Genomic DNA, 19562 nt, shown 5'->3' on the forward strand with positions numbered 1-19562 from the left:
AGATTGGGGAATGTGGCTAAAAAGTGATGAGCCTTCCCTGAGAACTCTATAGCGAAGTTTATTTTTTGGTTGTGAGCCTAGCCTTTAACAGCTGAGCTGTCCCTCCAGCCCACAAAGTTTATTTTTTAATTAAAAGAAAAAAACGTAAATGTTTAAAAGCAAAAAAGACTGAAGGGAGGAGCTATGTATAGATACATGGGGGTCATAATACATCACTGCATCTTTCCTCTAGAAAAGGTACTCTCTCTCTGTTCTGTCCCACAGTACCATCTTAAGAATGTTCCTGCAATTAACCCTTTTCCTTTCTACCAGATTTCTCATTAGCACATAAAAAGCATTTCCCAAAAAACAAAAGAAGCAAATAACCATCCTTAATCCCACCTCTTCTCCCTTGCCAAACCTGTACTTCTAGACACCTTTCTCATGTCCATTCATTCTTTGGCCCTCTCTAATCAGCTTGTGATCCAACATGACATTGAAACTACTTTAATCAAGGTCACCAATATCAGTGAATGTTGGCTGACTAAATCTTATTTTCATTCCTATTCTGACTACATCCACCCCCTTCTGTTGAACACCACAACAAACTATTTCTGGCTTTCCTCCTTTGTCTTCCACTCTGCTCATCCCCTTTTCACTACAATGCTGTAACTGCCTCAGGTCTCAGTCTGGACCCTCACTTTCCCCCTATAAACTCCTGTAGCACATAGTGTTAGTTCTAGTGGCTCCCAGTTCTGTGTTTGCAGGTCTAACCTTCCCTCCTCCATGCTAAATGTAATTATCCTCTGGATATCCACTAGGTATCTCAAATTTAACAAGTCCCAGGAAAACAATCTTACTTCCTCTTCTACAAGCTCTTCCCTTGGTCTACCATTACTTCCCTCTCCCTCATCATCTTCATGTCACACCCTTATATATCCAGTTCGTTGGCAAATCCAGATCTTTACAAAGACAAAATCTAAGTTGGACAGTAGTGACACATGCCCCTACCACTCAAGAGGCAGAGGCAGGCTGATCTATCTCCGTGAATTCGAGGCCAGTCTGGTCTATAGAGCGAGTGCCAGGAGAGGCTCCAAAGCTACACAGATAAACCGTCTCGAAAAACCAAAAAAGACACAATTTAAAATCCAATTACTTCTTTCCTTCACTTGTATCACCCAAATCCAAGCACTGAAACTTTTTGTTCAGACAAGCATAGCAATATCTTAACTGGTGTCTTTGCTTCTCTTGCTCTCCTACAATCTACTCTTCACCTAGAGATGTGGTCTTTTCTTTTCCTTTTCAATGCCAAGGATCAGACCCAAGCCATACGCATGAATGCATGGTAGACGAGTGCTCTGCCACAGAGCCAAAATCCAGACCAAGAGTGATTCAAGTCACTGCTCTGCTTCACTGCTATACCATCTGAGAACAAAATCCATCTCTAAATCAGAGCGCCCTAAGTATCCCTTTTGATTCCTTCTTCCTTTGTTCTCTGAAGTGTTCATTTCTTCTCCATTCTTCAGCCATGTCAAGTTTATTATTATGAGTTCTCCCTGGATCTCTCTACTCCTCACAGGGCTGGTACATTCTTATCATTCAGATCTCAGCTCAAATGACACTTGTCAGAGACCTTTTCCCTGATTGGTCTGTGGAAAGCAGATGATCCTGCTACCATACTCTTCTTGTTTGGCCTCCTGGAAAGCATTGGTAACTGGCTGAACTTCTGTTAGAAGTTTTTGCAGCTCCTATAGAAGGCCTGAGAATTTGCTAATGCTCAAGATCTAAACAGTAAACATCCAGTGACATATTTGTTAAAGGAATAAGGAACCCAGTAAGTCAAGCTTTGAAGTTCTTATGAGCTATTGATGTACCAAAAGAACAAACACAAGTCTACACACTGAGATACACACCAATGTATAAATCTAAGAAGGTAAGGAAGGGGCCAGCAAGAGAGCTCAGCGTGTAAAAACAATTGTATGCGATCCCAATAGGCCGGATGAAGGATTCACATGAAAATGTTCCCAGCATTTCTACAGTGACATGGGAGGGACACACAGGAGAACCACCAGCAGCTCTTGAGCCAAACAAGAGAGACTCTGCTTAAAAACAAAGTGAACTGACCCTTAAAAGTTGTCTTCTGACAACTACATACATACCATAGCATGTACACATACCCCATCCCTATCCTCGCCCATGTAATAAATAGACAAATAAGGTTTTAAAAGAAAGCAAGGTAGCTTCATAAAGGAAAGAACATTAATTACCCTAAGAATCATTGGATCAATGTCTCTCTCTTACTAGCATTATATAACTTCAGAAAATCACTGGACAGTTTTTCTGATGAAGGTTTGGGTTCTTTCTGCTTAAGTTTAGAACTAACAGTTATTAAAGGCAGTATTTATAAAGTCTACCAGAAATTTAAGATTTATAAAAACTTCAGTAAACAGGCCGGGCGTTGGTGGTGCACGCCTTTAATCCCAGCACTCGGGAGGCAGAGGCAGGCGGATCTCTGTGAGTTTGAGGCCAGCCTGGTCTACAGAGTGAGTTCCAGGACAGCCTCCAAAGCCACAGAGAAACCTTGTCTCGAAAAACCAAAAAAAAAAAAAAAACAAAAAACAAAACCTTCAGTAAACAATATTTAAAACTTAAAATAAGAAAAATCAAAGATCCAGGCATGGTGGTATATGTCTTTTTCTTTCTTTTTTTTTTTTTTTTTTTTTTTTTGGTTTTACGAGTCAGGGTTTCTCTGTATTATTTTGGAGGCTGTCGGTCCAGCCTGGCCTCGAACTCACAGAGATCCGCCTGCCTCTGCCTCCCAAGTGCTGGGATTAAAGGCGTGCGCCACCACCGCCCGGCAGGTCGTGTATGTCTTTAAGCCCAGCACTCAGGAAGCAGAGGCAGGAGGATCTAAGTTTGAAACCAGCCTGGTCTACATAGCTAGTTCCATCCCAACCAGGGCACTGAATAGTGAGACCCTGTCTGAAAAAGAAAAAGGGAAGGAAAGAAAAAAAAAGGACAATGGAAAGGCAACAATAAAATATTCAACTATTAAATTTATCATTGGAGACCAGACAGAAATGAAATTACCACTTAACTATTCTAAACAAAGTTATGCTCATCCCAAGTAAATCAGAATCAGGGAATCTCGCCATGTAAATGATTCCCAAACTAACTAAAATGAGATGGTATTTACAGGTGAAGCAGTTCCGGACAGGAAAAACAGTAAAAACTCAAAATCCTCTGTTCCCCTGGAGCTTGCCCTTCCATCAGGGTTCTCTCCCCTGCCCCTTCTCCCTCTCAGGACCTTGTCTAGAGATTCTATTTTCATTCCTCAAGCTTTCCTCCTTCACATAACACAATAGGTCTGTTTTAAACCTAAGTTCATAGAGACCACCAACAAGGTCTGAAATACACAGAAATTAGAATTAGACTACAATAAATATGCTATGTATCTAATGTGAGAGTTTAGGACACTAAATCCCTGCCCTGGGCAGGTACCTGTTTTCTTACTGTTAAGTACTGTTTAGAAAATAATGCTTCATAATGTACACATCATCTACCAATATCACCTCTAAGGGAAATGAGGGTTGTTCTCTCTACAGAATCTAATAAAACTGACATTGCCAGATATTTACTTTAAAATATATATATTATAATATAAAGAAATGCACCTAGCATCAATTTCTATAAAAGCAATTCTCCTAACGTGTGCTTTTTCCCCCAATATCTACCAATGACTGATGTTCAAATAAGCCATGCTAAAAATTAATTCATCTAATCAATGCCCAGTTCTCCAAAATAATCACACTAACATGCTTATCAGTTATCAGGAATTTAAACCATAATTCCAGACTCCAACAGTGATTAACTATCTGGCCAATAGTTAGCACATTAAAGCATTGTTGTATCTGTTACATCTCTAAACAGAAGATAAAGGTGCTAACAGCACACACCACATGGTCAAACTACAAAAAATGCAAAAGTGAAACACTTTTGATGCTGTACTTCCTCACAAATGGTCCTACTATCTCCATGCAATCTTAGGAGATATATTGGGCCAAAATCATCCATCCTCTAGCTATAATCCTTCTCTTCTACTTATACCCTGAACCTGCTACAATTAGCTTCAGAACCTCCTTTGCCTAGAACCTTCAAGAACATTAAAATCAAATTAGATTTAGATTTCCACTTTATTTGGCCACTTTTTAAAGTAGCTGGTAACCCTGACCTACCCTCAAAATTTAGGTGGCTCATTTTAAGTTGTCTTTGTTTTACTCCCTCATTTGTTTTTATTTATTTATTTATTTACAGGCCATATTTAAATATGAGGAAAATTGGTATAGACTATTTAATTTATCAGAGGTGAAGAACCAATTTTAGGTATTTAAAAAATATGTCATCATAAGCCAGGCGCTGGTGGCACACGCCTTTAATCCCAGCACTTGGGAGGCAGAGGCAGGCAGATCTCCGTGCATTGGAGGCCAGTCTGGTCTACAGAGCAAGATCCAGGCCAGGCTCAAAAGCAATACAGAGAAGCCCTGTCTCAAAATCACACACACACACACACACACACACACACACACACACACACACACACACACACGGCAGGCGGGCAGACATAGAAATAAAGACAAAGTTTCTCAATGTTTAGTGGTATTACTTGCAATTGACCTTATCTATATCCTATTTAATGGTGGGTAGCCTTAAGGAGAATTAAGTTTATACTTGTACAATATATGGTGGATTAATTGTACAACATTAGTTGTATGCCTTTTGTATTATAGAGACTCTAAAGCTAAAAATTAAGTTTTGGTTAGGTGGTGGTGGCACACACCTTTAATCCCAGCACTCAGGAGTTTGAGACCAGCCTCATCTACAGGAGTTAGGTTCCAGGACAGCTTCAAAGCCACAGAGAAACCCTGTCTCGAAATTACCCTACCCCTACCCCCCCCCAAAAAAAAACAAGAAAACTAGGTTTCCCAGTCTCTCTTGCAGCTAGGTTTATGTTCCTAAGTTCCACTAATCAAATTCACTCACTAGAAAACTGGAAGACAGAAGAAAAAGGATGCTGAGTTTTGGGGTTTCTAGTAGCAAGCACTGTCAAAAAGATTTCCATGCTCACAGCAGCACTTGCAGAAGTTCTGGTACTAGTCACAGGTTTCCTGTACATTACAAAGGAATTTACAGGGCATCCATAGTATAGGCTATGGGAGGTCTGGGTTGGATCTAGAGCCAGCAACAGTGATGATAAAGGTGGCTACCTGCTAGCGGCTATTTCTTAATACTAGCACATTCCTAACCATGGCAGAGGTAGCCAAGTTCTAAGCAATAATCGTTATAAGAGCTTTTCACCAATTCTGCAGGGCTCTTTTGATTTTAAAAGAGACAGTAACTTTTTGGTGGCCCAAGATATGATTCTGTTTGTTTTTGTGGGTACTGGAAATTGAACTCTGTGCCTCACATCTATGCTGGGCAAGCACTGTACTACTGAGCAACATTGCAGCCCTTGAAATGTGATTTCAAAGTCATCCCTGAGAATTCCACTCAGTCTTTTTGGGGAGCCTGGAGGAAGGGGATGGCACAAGCACATTAAGTGTGTAATTAGTGTGGAATCCAGAGGACAATTTTGGGTGCCATTCCTTAGAGGCTGACCATTATTTTTTTTATCTACTTATTAGATACAGGATGCCTCACTGGTCTGGATGCACTAAAAGATCTTGGGTCTGACAACATGGCTCAGTGAGTAAAGGCACTTGCCATGAAAGTATGATGACTGAAGTAGATCCTCAGAACCCATGTAATGGTAGTAAGAGAGAACCGAATCCACAGAATTGCCCTGTGATCTCCATATAACCTGCATGTATACCACACACAAATAAAGCTTCTTAAAAGTTTTTTTAAAAAAAGTCAATTGTGGTGGTGCATGCCTTTAATCCCAGCATGTAGGAGGCAGAGGCAGAGAGGCAGAGAGAGAGGCAGAGAGGCAGAGGCAAGAGGATCTCTATGAGTTCCAGGCCAGCCTGGTCTACAGAGTGAGTTCCAAGACTGCCAGAGCTATATAGTGAGGCCCTCTCTCAAAACACACACACACACACACACACACACACACACACACACACACACACACACACACACACACACACACAGAAGGAGGAAGGGGAGGAAAGGGAAGGAGAAGGGGAGGGGAGGAGAGGGAGGGAGGGAAGAAGGGAGGAAGGAGATGGCTGAAGAGATGGCACAGTATTTAAGACTGCTTGCTGCTCTTCCAGAGGACTGGAGTTCTGTTCCCAATCGGTTAAATTAACAGCTTCTAAATCCACTTCTAGGAATCTGACACCCTCTCCTGGCCTCCTACATGTGCCATGCACCTACATGGACACACATGCACATACATTAATAAAAATAAACTTTAAAATAATAATATATTTTAATTCAATGCATGAACATATCTGTCTCTGGAAAATATTTCTTAAAAGGTTTCACTGTAGCTTGAGATATGATACAAGTCAATTCAAAAAATGATTTTCACTTCCACTGTAATAAAAGGAAATCTACATGTGTACATGTGTACATGTGTACATGTGTGCATATGGGAGCCAGAGTTCAACACTGGTTGTTTTCCTCAATCATTTCCCCTAATGTTTTAGACAAGGTCTCTCATTGAGCCTGAAGCCCCCTTATTCAGCGAGACTAACTGGCAGTGAGTCCCGGGGATCCGCCTCTGTAGAGCTGAGAGTGCGGCAATGCACTGCCACGCCTAGCAGCTTTCTTTGGGGCTAGTGGTCAAACTTGGATCCTTGTTGCTCACAAAACAAGGTATTGTAATATACAAAGGCCCTACAACAAAAAGTAGATATTTGATTGCATTTATGACTGTCGCTACATTTCTTTTAAAGCGTCCCCTTAAGTTTCTTTTAAAATGTCCCTTTTTCAAATGTTCAAAGATGAGCAAAGCAAACCCTTCACTAGTGTGGTGGTTTGAAAGAAAAAGGCCCCACAGGAGTGACACTATTAAGATGTGTGACTTTGTTGTAGTGGGTATGGCCTTGTTGCAGGAAGTGTGTCACTGTGGAGGTGGACTTTGAGGTTTCCTATGCTTAGGGATACTCCCAGTGATTCAGTTGACTTCCTGTTGCCTGCAAGATATAGGACTCTCAGCTACCTCTTCAGCACCATGTCTGCCACCATGATGATAACAGACTAAACCTCTGAACTGCAAGCCAGCCCCAATTAAATATTCTCCTTTATAAGAGTTGCCATGGTTGTGGCGTCTCTCTTCACAGCAATAGAAATCCTAAGACAACTAGACATTTCTTGTTTCACAGATGTACTGCAAGCTGGCCAATAACTATATGTCAGTGGTTTTAGCTGATGAATAAAATGTAACTTTTCAAGCCAGGCAGTGGTGGTGCACACCTTTTTTCAGCACTCAGGAAGCAGAGGCAAGTGGATCTCTGTGAGTTTGAGGCCAGTCTGGTCTACAAAGCCTGTCTCCAAAAACCAAAAACAAAACAACAACAAAAAAGGTAACTTCTCCCTCTTCTCTCTCTCTCTCTCTCTCTCTCTCTCTCTCTCTCTCTCTCTCTCTCTCTCTCTCTCTCTCTCTCTCTCTCTCTCACACACACACACACACACACACACTCCCCATATATGTTTTTCTTTCTTTTATTCTGTTGGTGTTGGAAAGTTTTGAGACAACAACTTTCATGTTGATCTTGGATTTGCTTGTAGCCAAGAATAGATAGATAACCTTGAACACCTGGTCTTCCTACTTCTACTTCCCAGGTTCTGGGAATACAGGCCATATTTAGCTATTATCATTTTTAATCTTACTTTAAAATTCTGATGACCTTTCATGGATGACATTTACATGGAAGTTTTTTCATTTCTGTTATCAGTTATTATTTCCATTGGTATTTATTATCTTGCTTTTAATCGTTTACTTTTTGACAATGGCAAAAAGTGACTATCTCCTAAAAAAAATTAAATGTTTTTCCCATCTCCTTATGGATTTATACAGAAGCTACCTTCTCAACAAAGTCTTCCTTGACTACTCTCATACTGTCATTATATGTGGTACCCACTCCTGTTTACACTTATTAATGTACCCTGTGTACAGAGGACCTATTTTTAACCTTTAGAGTGTTGACACAGATCAACTTAAATCAAAGGAGAATTTCACATGTAACTTTAAATTAATTAATTTATTTTGGAGACAGAATCTCAGTAAGTAGCCCTGGCTGGCCTAAAACTCTAATAATTTTAATTTTTAAGTGCTGTGTGTGTGTGTGTGTGTGTGTGTGTGTGTGTGTGTGTGTGTCTGAGTGAGTGAGAGAGAAAACATGAGTGCAGTGCCCATGGAAGCCACAAGAGGGTGACAGATAGTGCCGTGTGTGTGTGTGTGTGTGTGTGTGTGTGTGTGTGTGTGTGTGTCTGAGTGAGTGAGTGAGAGAGAAAACATGAGTGCAGTGCCCATGGAAGCCACAAGAGGGTGACAGATACCCCTAAAGCTGGAATTACAGGTTGTTGAGTCACCCAATATGGGTGCTATGAACCAAACTCAAATCTTTTGAAAGAGTAGTATGTGCTCTTAATTGCTAGCCACCACTCCAGCCCCAATGTTATATATTTCAATACTTGCCCTCCTTGTGTAGATTGTACAATAATTCTATGTGGGCAGAGAGACTTGTTTGTACCTAGATCCTACTATGTAATTTTTTAATTTTGGGAACAAAGTCTCTCACTGAACCTGGAGCTAACAAGTTTGACTAGACCTGGCTAGTCCCTGAGTCTTAGAGATCCTCCTGTCCCACATCCCCCACAAGCTGGAATTACAAACATAGACCACCACACCTATGGTTTGTTTGGTGGTTGTTTTATGTGAGTTGTGGAGGTCAGACTCAGATTCTCATGACTTTGCAGCAAACATTTTACCAACTGAGCCATCTTCCTAGCCTACCATATAAATTGTATCCAGCACTAAAATACTATACATCAAGCTGCTCAACAGAGACTTTGGTATGTATATGTATATGTGTATATGATGTGTATGTGCATGTATATGTGTATATGTTTATGTACACATTTGGGGAACATTCTGATTATATTTCTATTTCTATCAGTAGGCTGTGTTATGTACGTCCTAGGAGAACACACCACTGGGATAAATTATCCCTTAAATATTTAGGTGTCCCACAACTAAGAATTTTCTCAAATGCCTCATTTGATTTGTATAACAACCCTATTAGGTAAGCAATATAGTTTCTTTTTGTGAAATAAATTATCAGTAGCAACAATATCAACGAATAAATCACAGTCAAAAGCTGTAGTCTGATTGTCTTTCCACTGTATTCTTAAGAGTCTTTCTAAAATAGTAGTTCTGAGACTCTATCCCTGTCTGAAAGAGATCTGGTAACCCCAGCCTACTTCAAAGCATACCTTTAATACAAAGGAGCCAGCAGAGATCCTAAAGGGATTAACCCTAAAAGGCAATCACAGTAGGTCAGGGTCCTGAACAAAATAAAACTAAGAAAAAGACTATTTGGAGTGGGAAAAGTCAAGTCAAACCATAATAAAAGCTACCATTTACTTACTAATATATATTACATAGTAGATTTTTTTAAGAATGCCATGTTATTTTACTCAATTTTCACAGCAGATCTTCCAAGTGATATACATACTTTTCAAAATACAGAAATTAATACTGGAAGAACAATTGCTCCAGCAACCAGAGGAGCATCTTCAAGGCAACAGTGAATAATAAAAACTAAGGAAGTAGATGAAAGGGGGAACTAGAGGGATACAGGAGAGAGTCCAACAGAGAACCTAAAATGGAAAGTTACAGAATTTTAGCAAGGGTTACTAAGTTTGGGGCTTTTTGTTTGTTTTTTTTCTATTTTTGTTGAGACAGGGTTTCTCTGTGTAGCCCTGGTTACCCTGGAACTTGATCTGTAGACCAGGCTGGCCTCAAACTCAGAGATCCACCTACCTCTGCCACCCAAGTGCTGGGATTAAAGGCATGTGACACCACCTCCAGGCAAAAAAAAAAGTTTTCATGTGGTCTACTTCAGGACAATCTGACAAGGGCCTTGACTGAGGTAACAAAAAGGAAATCGAGGAAAGAAAAAAAATGGAAGAGATACTATACAGAGAGAATTTAGTATTAACTAGACTGAATGAAATGGGATGTTTCTAACAGAAGTGGCAACCTAAACACAGAGCTTTTACACAGCAAGAAGATATGACAATATGTAAATGTCACCATATCTTTACAATCCCCCCCAAAAAACAAAGACTAGATCAAATATACTTAAAAACATACTATAGGAGCTGGAGAGATGGTCCATCAGTTAAAAGCATTTGATGATCTTGCAGAGGACTTAAGTTTAGTCCCTAGTACCCACATGATGGCTCACATCCATCCATAACTCCAGTTCTAGAAATCTGGTGCCCTCTGAGGGTATGAGGTACATACGCAGTACATATACATACATGCAGACAAAACATTCATACACTTGATATAAGAATGAATAAATCTTTCAAAGTTAAAAATTTAAATATGTAAAAATATGGACTCAGGCCGGCGGTGGTGGCGCACGCCTTTAATCCCAGCACTCCGGAGGCAGAGGCAGGCGGATCTCTGTGAGTTCCAGGCCGGGCTGGACCGACAGCCTCCAAAACAATACAGAGAAACCCTGTCTCGTAAAACCAAAAAAAAAAAAAAAAAAAAAAAAAGAGAGAGAGAGAGAGAAAATGCTTAGGACTACTGTGAACATTAACTGTGGTAAAGCACTTGGCACAATTTCTAAAACAAAGTAAGTACTAGTAAACAGTAACTATCAGCATTCTTGCCTAGCTAGAGACTCTTAAAAATTAACATCTACACACAATTCCCTTAACCAAGCCACTAGGTTCTGATCAAAGATAATTCATAATAACTGTTGCAGTTATCTGTGTTGTGATCATATTAATCACCTCTGACTGAAGCTTAGTCTAGAACAAGAAGTTAGGAAACTACTGTACATGAAAAGGCGAATTTCACAAGGTATTGCCAGGAAGTGTCCATGGGCTATACAAGTATGTTACCAAGTGCAAGAAAGATCTTCCTGTGGTTTGCCTTGCCCATTTATGCTGTCAGTTTTGAATGTGTGCTGGTTTCTATGGTTCTTACAGACCCCTTTGCAAGGTGAGAAAGCAAACTGAGATTATGGTGTAATCTCTGCTAAGCTAGGCCATTGGTCCCTGCAGCTACATGATACGTAGCAAGGCTCATAAGGCAACCTAGAGAGCCTGGAATGGCAAGCAAAAGGCTTAAAGACAGATGCTGAAAGAGCCTGGGGCCACAAGACAGGCCTTATGTGGGATGTAACTGTTATCTTTGGTAATGGAATTCTTATCAGTCACTTTTCAAAAGCAAAAAAGTAGCACCTGATAACAAAGAAGATACACACACCCCTATGTGTATAAAAGGTGTGTATTTATTAGCAGAACCACTCAAAAGCAAGAAACTGCATTAAACAACACAAAAAAATAGTGGGTGTGGTGGAGCACTCCTGCAATTCCAGCACTCCACCTAGACTGAGAGTTTGAGGCTAGCCAGCCAGCCAGAACTACATAGTGAAATTTCATGTCAATAAAACAAGGAAGCAGGGAAAAAAAGAAAGGGGGGAGGGGCAGAAGAAGAGAGAAGGGGGAGGCAGCAAAACCCACAGGAGCAGAGTAAGGAAAACAAAAGACTGTTTTATGAATCCCCAAACTCATTTTACTGCATTTACAACATTCTAACTTTATTGACCATCCATTTCATTAGACCACTGTTAATTTAGAGGTAATCACCATGTCTTGTAACAGAAATGAATTTATTCCATTACACTGGTAGACAGGCAGCCTGGTAGAGAAAAGATGTGAACCTTGTCAACAAACGTGCTGAGACTTGGTTTTGTCCTCTTAAACACTGCTAAAGAGGCTTTCTGTTGCTGTTTCATTAAAGTAAGAACAACAATCTTCTACATGAAATGAAGCAAACAAAATATGCAACTATCCTAGCACAATACCTGGAAAACAGTAAATATTCAATAAACACAGGTTTACTTTCCCATATGTACTGAGGAAATTTCGTATAAATAAGTCTGTCCAAATGTACAGGTTCAAAATTATTCAGCACCTTGACATATAACATCCCTCTGAAAGTTATTAACTTTTTGAAAAGTCAACATTTTTAGCACAAGCAACTAATCAAACAGGCAAACTACATAGGAATCCATTGCATTGTTCTAAGTTTCACTTTTTAAACTTAAAATGATGGGGTTGGCACGTGCTTCTCTTGAAGACCTGGGTTCAGTTCCCAGAATTCACAGAGGGTGGCTCACAACTGCCTCTGACTCCTTTGGCACCTACAGACAACTGTACTCATGTTTTCATTATTAAATATAAATCTGTAAAATTGCAAAAAGAGACCATGGGGGGTTAGTGAGAAAACTCATCAGGTAAAGGCACTGCTGCTAATCTTGACAACCTGAGTTCAATCTGCAAGACCCACATGGTGGAAGAAGAGAACCAACACCTACAAGTTATTCTTTACACACAGGCACACGCGCAACATTTGCTATTGCAAAAGCAAGAAACAAATGTCAGTCAACAGGTGACTGGTTAAGTAAAATACAATATCCAGATGATGAAACATGAATATTATAAACATTAATTTTAGATGAGGATACAAAAATCTTCAAGTTATACTGAAAAAGAAAGATGTGAAACACTGCATATTTTGCTTCTATTTCTTTGGGATGGAAAAGCTACAATACACAATTGTTTACAACTACTTAATCTCTAAAAGGATACAAACTAAACTGGTAGACCCTCAAAATGATGATTCTAGAGTCTGGGTATCAGAACTTTTTAAAGTACACAGGCGACACTGAGTCAAGACTGCAAAGAGTTGAGAGAAAGTCTGGCACGAATGAATAAACATCCAGGTTCAGTCTCCACATAGCTCAACTTTGGCTGCATGGCTAGTCCTGTCACTACACACAGTTCTTCATTCAGCAGGAACAGAGGAGCATGTGTACAAACCTCAATGAAATTCTCTTGCCACTCTGAAAACCATCAAAGAGGTAAAGCAATCTTCATGTCTTAAATGTAGTATATTTTCAACATTCATAGTAATATAATAAATCAATAGCATTCTAGAAAGAACTCTGAAAGTGCACTAGTGTCCAACAAGTCATTAACTGTGTGACACCTGGGTCACTGAATATCTTCATGTACACAAGAACAGGACAAATGTTATGTTTTCTCTTCCAGTTCTAAAATTTTATAATCCTCTAAGCAGAGAATGACTAAAAGTATACTTCTGCTTAGTGTAAATTTTAGAATAAAACAGTGAGTAAAAGACTTTTTCATCTCACTCACAACTTAGACTTACTTTACAGCCCAAGAGACTGATATGCTCTAGTAGATACTCAAATATATATTACATACTACTACTGAATTAATTACTGGCCATAGAAAAAAATGTTTAGGATTCAAACAACTCTAATAAATCTTAGGCAAATTTCTTAAAAGTACTGCATTAAATATAAAACAAATTCAACCATCAAAGCAAAGGTGTCTGATGTATTATCTTAAAGCAAATGGTTCACTGTATGAAGCAACTATGAAAGAACTAAACGTGTTTAAAGACACACCCAAACACTCGTTTTTGAAGTAAAGAAGCAGGGGCTCCTCAAACTGCCTAGTTATTCTATCATTAACAGCACTTTTAGGATATTAGGAATCACATTCAAAGTAACAAATTTTCCAACTATAGTTTACTGGTTTTTTTTTCATTATTGTTGTTGTTTTGGTTTCTTCATGTTTTTTAAGACAGGGTTTCTGTGTGTGACTCAAACTCAAGAGATCTGCCTGCCTCTGCCTCCTGAGTGGAATTAAAGGCATGTACCACCACTGCCCGCCTCATATTTGATATAACCTATAACATGTCATTTGGGGGGCTAGGAGAAAAGGTCAGTGAGTTAAGTACTTGCCTCAAACACGAGGACCTGAGTTTAACCCCCAGAACCCAGGCAAAAATGTTGGGGGGGGGCAGTCATGTGTGTAATCTGAGCACTAGGATGGTAGAGACAGAGGGATCCATGGAGCTTGCTGGACTAATTACTGGGCACCAGGCTATAAGAGATATGGGCAGTGTTCCTGAGGACAGCAGCTAAGACTGTTCCCTGGCTTTCACAAGCACATGTACACACATGCACCTGTACCTGCACATACACACGTATACACACACACACACACACACAAATGAAGCCAATTTAACTAGAGGTGTTTGATAATTAAAATATCACATATAACTAGGTATCATAAAATGTTAATTTACATAAAATGTTCCTTAATTTAGCAGTAATACATGACTATACAACAAAACTTTACTACCAGTTTTTAAGAGTATAGAAATGTATCAGTAGGCAAAACACATAATTTGCTACTATCAAATAATTTCATAAGGCACATTATCTAGGAAATAGGATTAAGATCTATAATTAAAGGATAAAAATGATGGTTTTATTCTAGCTACATTAGTTCCACAGTCACTTATGGGACTATTCAAAGCGTTCTCAGTTACAAAAACCCCTCTATGAACTCACTGAGGTTTACTCCTGTCCTCCACAAAGCAAAGGCTTAGCTGATTCACAAAGATCCCTTTCTCCTCAGTTTCTAGCCATCTCAAAGATGGACTCTTCTTCTGTCCTAAATAACTCATCATCTCATTTCAAGTTTCTGACAATAATGAATTATTAGCGTGAGTAAATCCTTTAAATCCCTGTATTAAGTACTCATCTCATTTTAAAAATCTGATAATAATGAATTATTAGCATGAATAATCCCCTTTAAATCTCTTCCTCTCAACTCTTGGGTAGTCAATAAAATGTCTTGATTTATATCTTATTACCAAAACATTTAAACTTGCTGTGCCAAATAAAAACACTTCCTATATAAACTATGATTTTAAGATTTTCTTTTCTAAGTTCCAGAAACAACTAATATCAAAATTCATGAATATAGTCAGATAACAATTAATACTCTGATTAATAAGTCAGCATTTAGAAAATTGTAACCCTTTTTCTAAGGAGGCAACTTTGGCCTTAATTCAAATCTAAGATAAGTGGACATTCCAATTTTCAAAAGAAAAGAAAAAAGAACTTCCTGAGAGATCCATGAAGTTTTCCTTTATTAAAACACTTGCTAGTTTGTTCAGCAATATGGAAATCCGTTCACATGTAGTACTGTGAAACTATCCTCAGGATGACACTGAGAGGTAGGGTATTTTCTAAAGGTCTGCCCTGCTCTAATGAGGCTGTTAAAAACAACAACAAAAATAAAAAATAAAAAGAACGAATACTAAACTGAAAGAGTTCACAGTATAACAGGAACATTATACAAATGATTTCTGTGATAAGAAAATGTTCATGAATTGCATTTTTTTTTCATCAAATCCCTATGGTTGGAAATTAGGGCAAAATGGCTCAAAGACGTAGATTACTGGAGCAAGCTTTTGAAGGGTATGCAGGGGTTCTCTGGCATAAATACGGGGGGGGGGGTCCCTCAGGCAGAGGAAACAACAGGAGCAAAATGACTGGTGACAAAGCACTAGTCCCACTTTAAAGATGAGAAAGAGAAGACAAAGATAAGCTCCAGGGTAAAGGACTGCCTAAAGTCACAGGAATATTACCTAACAAAGTATGAAGCAGAACACAGCTTTCTGCTTTCAGTGAGCCCTGTACACCAGGAAATGCTAGTGCATGTTGGACAAGAGCATCAGATAAGGCTTTATCTCCTGCTTCACTCCTTCCTAAGAGACTGCCCATGGCTGACCCCAGCTTTTTTTTTTTTGGTTGTGGGTTGAGGGTATCATCATAGCAATCCTGTGAGACAGATATTTTTACTATTCACAATTTACACATGAGACTGTAGAGAAACACAAAGGTGTGAACAAAAGCTGGGAATTAAGTGTACATTCAATCCCAGTTGACCAATTATACCAGGCCCCTAAGCTTAAGCATTGTTAAGTGCTCTCTGCTTTGTCAAACAGGGTTAAGTCATTCTTGGTCTGAAAATATCAAAATCCTAAGTGAGTTCTTGGGTCACAATCATTGTTTCACACACCTCATTGCACACAAATCTTCACAGCTGGTACCTTTATGAACCTGACTGAGTGAAAAAGCTTGTGCATAAAGTAGTATGGAACCTTTCAAAACTGTCACAATTGACTTGGACAATGTAGATTGAATAAAATGTGGCACTAAAAAGGAGGTCACATCAAGCCTGAAGATATAAGGAGAAAGTCTAAAACCCCTCTTTCACCTGAAAATAGGGTTTAGGGGGGCATACAAACTACCTTTAGGTACACCACTTACATCAAAGTAGTTAGACCCAAAATACTCCTAACTCAGATGACAATTCGAAGATAACCAATGACTTTGCCTCTTGAATACAGTTAAGGAAGCTGACCACTCAAAAACAGTCTGAAATAATAGATTGCCTTAAACTGAATGTGGAAAGGCAGCTAGGAAATGGTGTGTGTGTGTGTGTGTGTGTACTTGTTAGAGAGGCTGTGTGCAGATTGGTGTGCAAGTGCCCGTGTATGTTTGTGTGTGTGTATTTGTTGGTATGGCTGTGTGCAGATGTGCATGCAGGTGCCCATGTATGTGGGTGCTGAGAATCTCTATCCACCTTTATTATCTGAGACAAGGTTTCTCAATGAACCAGAAGCTGTTCTCGGCCATGCTGGCCAGGTCAATGAGTTTCAGGGATCTGCCTGTGGCCACACTCTCCCAGTGCTGGGGTTAAAGGAATGTGCTGAAATCCTCCCTCCCCAACTCATGTCTTTTTGTATGGGCTCTGAGGGCAGGCACTTTACCAACTGAGCCATCCCTCCACCCTGTAGTGGTGTTGATCCACCAATCTGATACTATCTATACACCTTGTGAAATCTATGGGACATAAACAAATTAGGAATGAAACACCTGAAGAAGGGTGTGGACTATTATCTATCTCTAGAACTTAAACAATATATGTACCAACCCATCCTCACTTTCCACTGGGCTGATTCAGAGTTGACATGCCAAGAATGAGAATAAGAATGTTTTCTCTCAGGATTTTTCAGCTGTCTAGAACTCTAACTCTGTAGACCAGAGGCCCCCAAACAGCAGTTTTGATTCGGACAGTACATCTCCAGGCCAACAGACAACTATCAGGTCCTCCCCAAAGTTTCTCAGTGTGGTGTAAAGGAATGGTGGCATAGGTACATCACCATCCCCAGAGTATGGTCACTGTCAGACCACTATCACCCCATTTCTGTGACTTTAACACCTGCTACTGCTTTTGTCAATTCTCAGCCCTTACCTTACAAAACCCACATGTCAGTTTCAGAAACAGAGGACGGCATCTCCTCCCAAGGTTCCCAAGCTCAACCAACCCTAGATTATACCAGCTAAAAGAAGGACAGAGAAATGGGAGGGGTATTCTTTATTTAGATATATTTCTTTGTGAAACAGTCACACCAGGACCCGAGCTATAAGCTGAACAATTAAAAAAATAAACCGTCTAGGGTGAAAGCAAGTGTAATACTTTAGCTTTAGTTAAAATAACATTCCCAGGAACTTAAGTCAATTTCTGGGCAGCAGGACCCTAAATCACAGGAACCAAGCTGCATTTTTTGCATGTTTGTTTTGCTTTTTGTTTTTTAATTTGCACCCAAATTTCTCTCGAAGTGATGTTTTTGCCAAACTGTTTGTAGAACCTTTGCTATGGAGCAGGTCAAAGCAGATGGTGACTAAGTCCTTTTAGAAACAGTCCAATCCCAAGTTTCTACTTCAACAGTGCATGTCACCCCATAACACAATCTGCTTTTATAGATCATCAAGGCTTCCACAGACAGTGTCTAATATTCACAGAAAAATAACAAAGTAGCAAATATTTGGAAAACCAGATCAGTGGGGGAGGAAATTCTAGTTCATTTGGCTGTCCCCAGGAATTACACATATGCAAATATTAAGTGTAAGAAATATAAATTGTGAAAACTTTATACTCTAAGAAAGTAACTTAAAATACTGGGAATTTAACACTCCCAAAACATCCATTGCTCTAGTGTAATTTTCCAAGTTTTAATATCTAAAACGTCTTAATTAAAAGTCCCAGGATCACATAAGGGAATAAAAAGTGACAACTATTCTGTTTGCTCCTGGGGTTTTACTAAAATTCCAAATCCTTGAAAGGAGGTAACCTCAAAAAATGTGGGCAAATCCCAAATAAGTTATAGTATCAATATTTAAGAAAAAAATGTATATTCTGCTTAAGAGCAGTACTAGCCATTCTAACACAAAATATAAAGTATCTTTCACAGTCATGGATTTAGGAGACAGCATGGAGTATGATTCCAATTTAAGGATACTGAATGAAAAATTTTTTCAACAAAAGTAACAGTAAGTTTTATTGTCTTTCAAACAGTGAAAAGGGGTCGTCTAAATAAGCTGGGGGGGGGGGGGTCAATGAAATCTCAAAGGGTCATTTAAAGGCTAAGGATCACAATGACAATCAAACTGGCCTGTCTTGAGAAAGATTCTATACTCATCAGTGCGGCTCTCACGAAAGTAACAAACGCACGGGGAAGAATTAAGCGGACTGGATGACTGTGTTTTGAGACCTGCTCACAGGAAGCCACTACATCCTGCCCAGAGTCCCTGACAGTCACGCCGTCTCTCGATTCAAGTCCCCGCCGCCACCGCCGCCGCAAGGGGGGGCGGGCGCAGGTGTCCGGCCCGTGCTTCTCGGGCGTCCCGCTCGCTTGCGCGCCTCGCCTCGCCGCGCCCAGCAGCCCCCGGGCCGCGGCTTCCGCAGCCCCCAGCCCCCGGCTCAAGCTCGCAGGATGTCGGGAGCCCCAGGGAGCTCGCACCCCCTCCTCAGCCCGCCGCCCGGCCCCGCCCCGCCCCGGCCTGGCTCCCTCCTCCAGCCGCGCCTCCCTTGTAATTACCACGGGGCTCCCACCTCGGGCCGCTCCCGTCGTCCGCGGCCGCCCGCAGGCCTGCGTCTGAGGGAGGCCGGAAACTCGGCGCGCCCCCGGCCGTGCCCGGGGCTCCCGCGTCCAGGCCGCGCTTCAGGCAGCGCCCCTCACGCCCGCCCGCCCGCGCGTGCAGCTCCCCGCCCCGCTCGCTCCGAGGGGAGCCCCGACCCGCGCCGTCCCGTCGACGCGGCGCCTCCCCCAACACACCCCCATCCAGTCTCACCAGTGCCGGGCGTGCCTCGTCGCCACCCCCGCGCCCGCCCGCCGCCCACCCTCAGCCGCGCCGCCCCGGGGTCCCCTCAGCCCACCCCCGGCCCCGCTTACAGATCCTGCCGCGCAGGCTCTGCAGCACTCGGACCTCACGACTATCCTCGTCCCCCGCCTCGGGTTCTGCCTTGCCCGTGACGGCCGGCGCCTCGGGAGAAGCCGCCGCAGCAGCAGGCGCTGCCGCCGCCGCCATGGTGCCGCCCGGCCCCTACCGCAGTCCTACCGCCTGCGTAGCCGGGCAAGGCGGAGCCCAGCGAGG

The 19562-nt window shown here is 41.1% G+C and overlaps 1 protein-coding gene across 5 annotated transcripts in view; it reads right to left on the reverse strand.

Annotated features, from left to right (window-relative positions):
- The window catches only part of Rasa2 (RAS p21 protein activator 2), a 104123-nt gene extending 84565 nt beyond the window's left edge, over positions 1–19558 (reverse strand). The window contains exon 1 of one of the 5 annotated variants that reach the window (XR_005874688.1): positions 19361–19558. Coding sequence is in view for 1 of the 5 variants with exons in the window: in XM_005080728.4 (XP_005080785.1) it covers positions 19361–19496 (136 nt within the window). In the remaining 4 variants the exon portion in view is untranslated. Of the gene's footprint in view, positions 1–19006; positions 19112–19360 lie in introns of those variants that run through there. The other 4 variants (XM_005080728.4, XM_040739624.1, XM_040739626.1 and 1 more) reach the window with 4 other exon arrangements.
- Between the last annotated feature and the right edge of the window lie 4 nt (positions 19559–19562).

Source organism: Mesocricetus auratus, unplaced genomic scaffold (genome assembly GCF_017639785.1).
Source record: "Mesocricetus auratus isolate SY011 unplaced genomic scaffold, BCM_Maur_2.0 Super-Scaffold_100691, whole genome shotgun sequence".
In the NCBI taxonomy this organism is placed as follows: domain Eukaryota; kingdom Metazoa; phylum Chordata; class Mammalia; order Rodentia; family Cricetidae; genus Mesocricetus; species Mesocricetus auratus.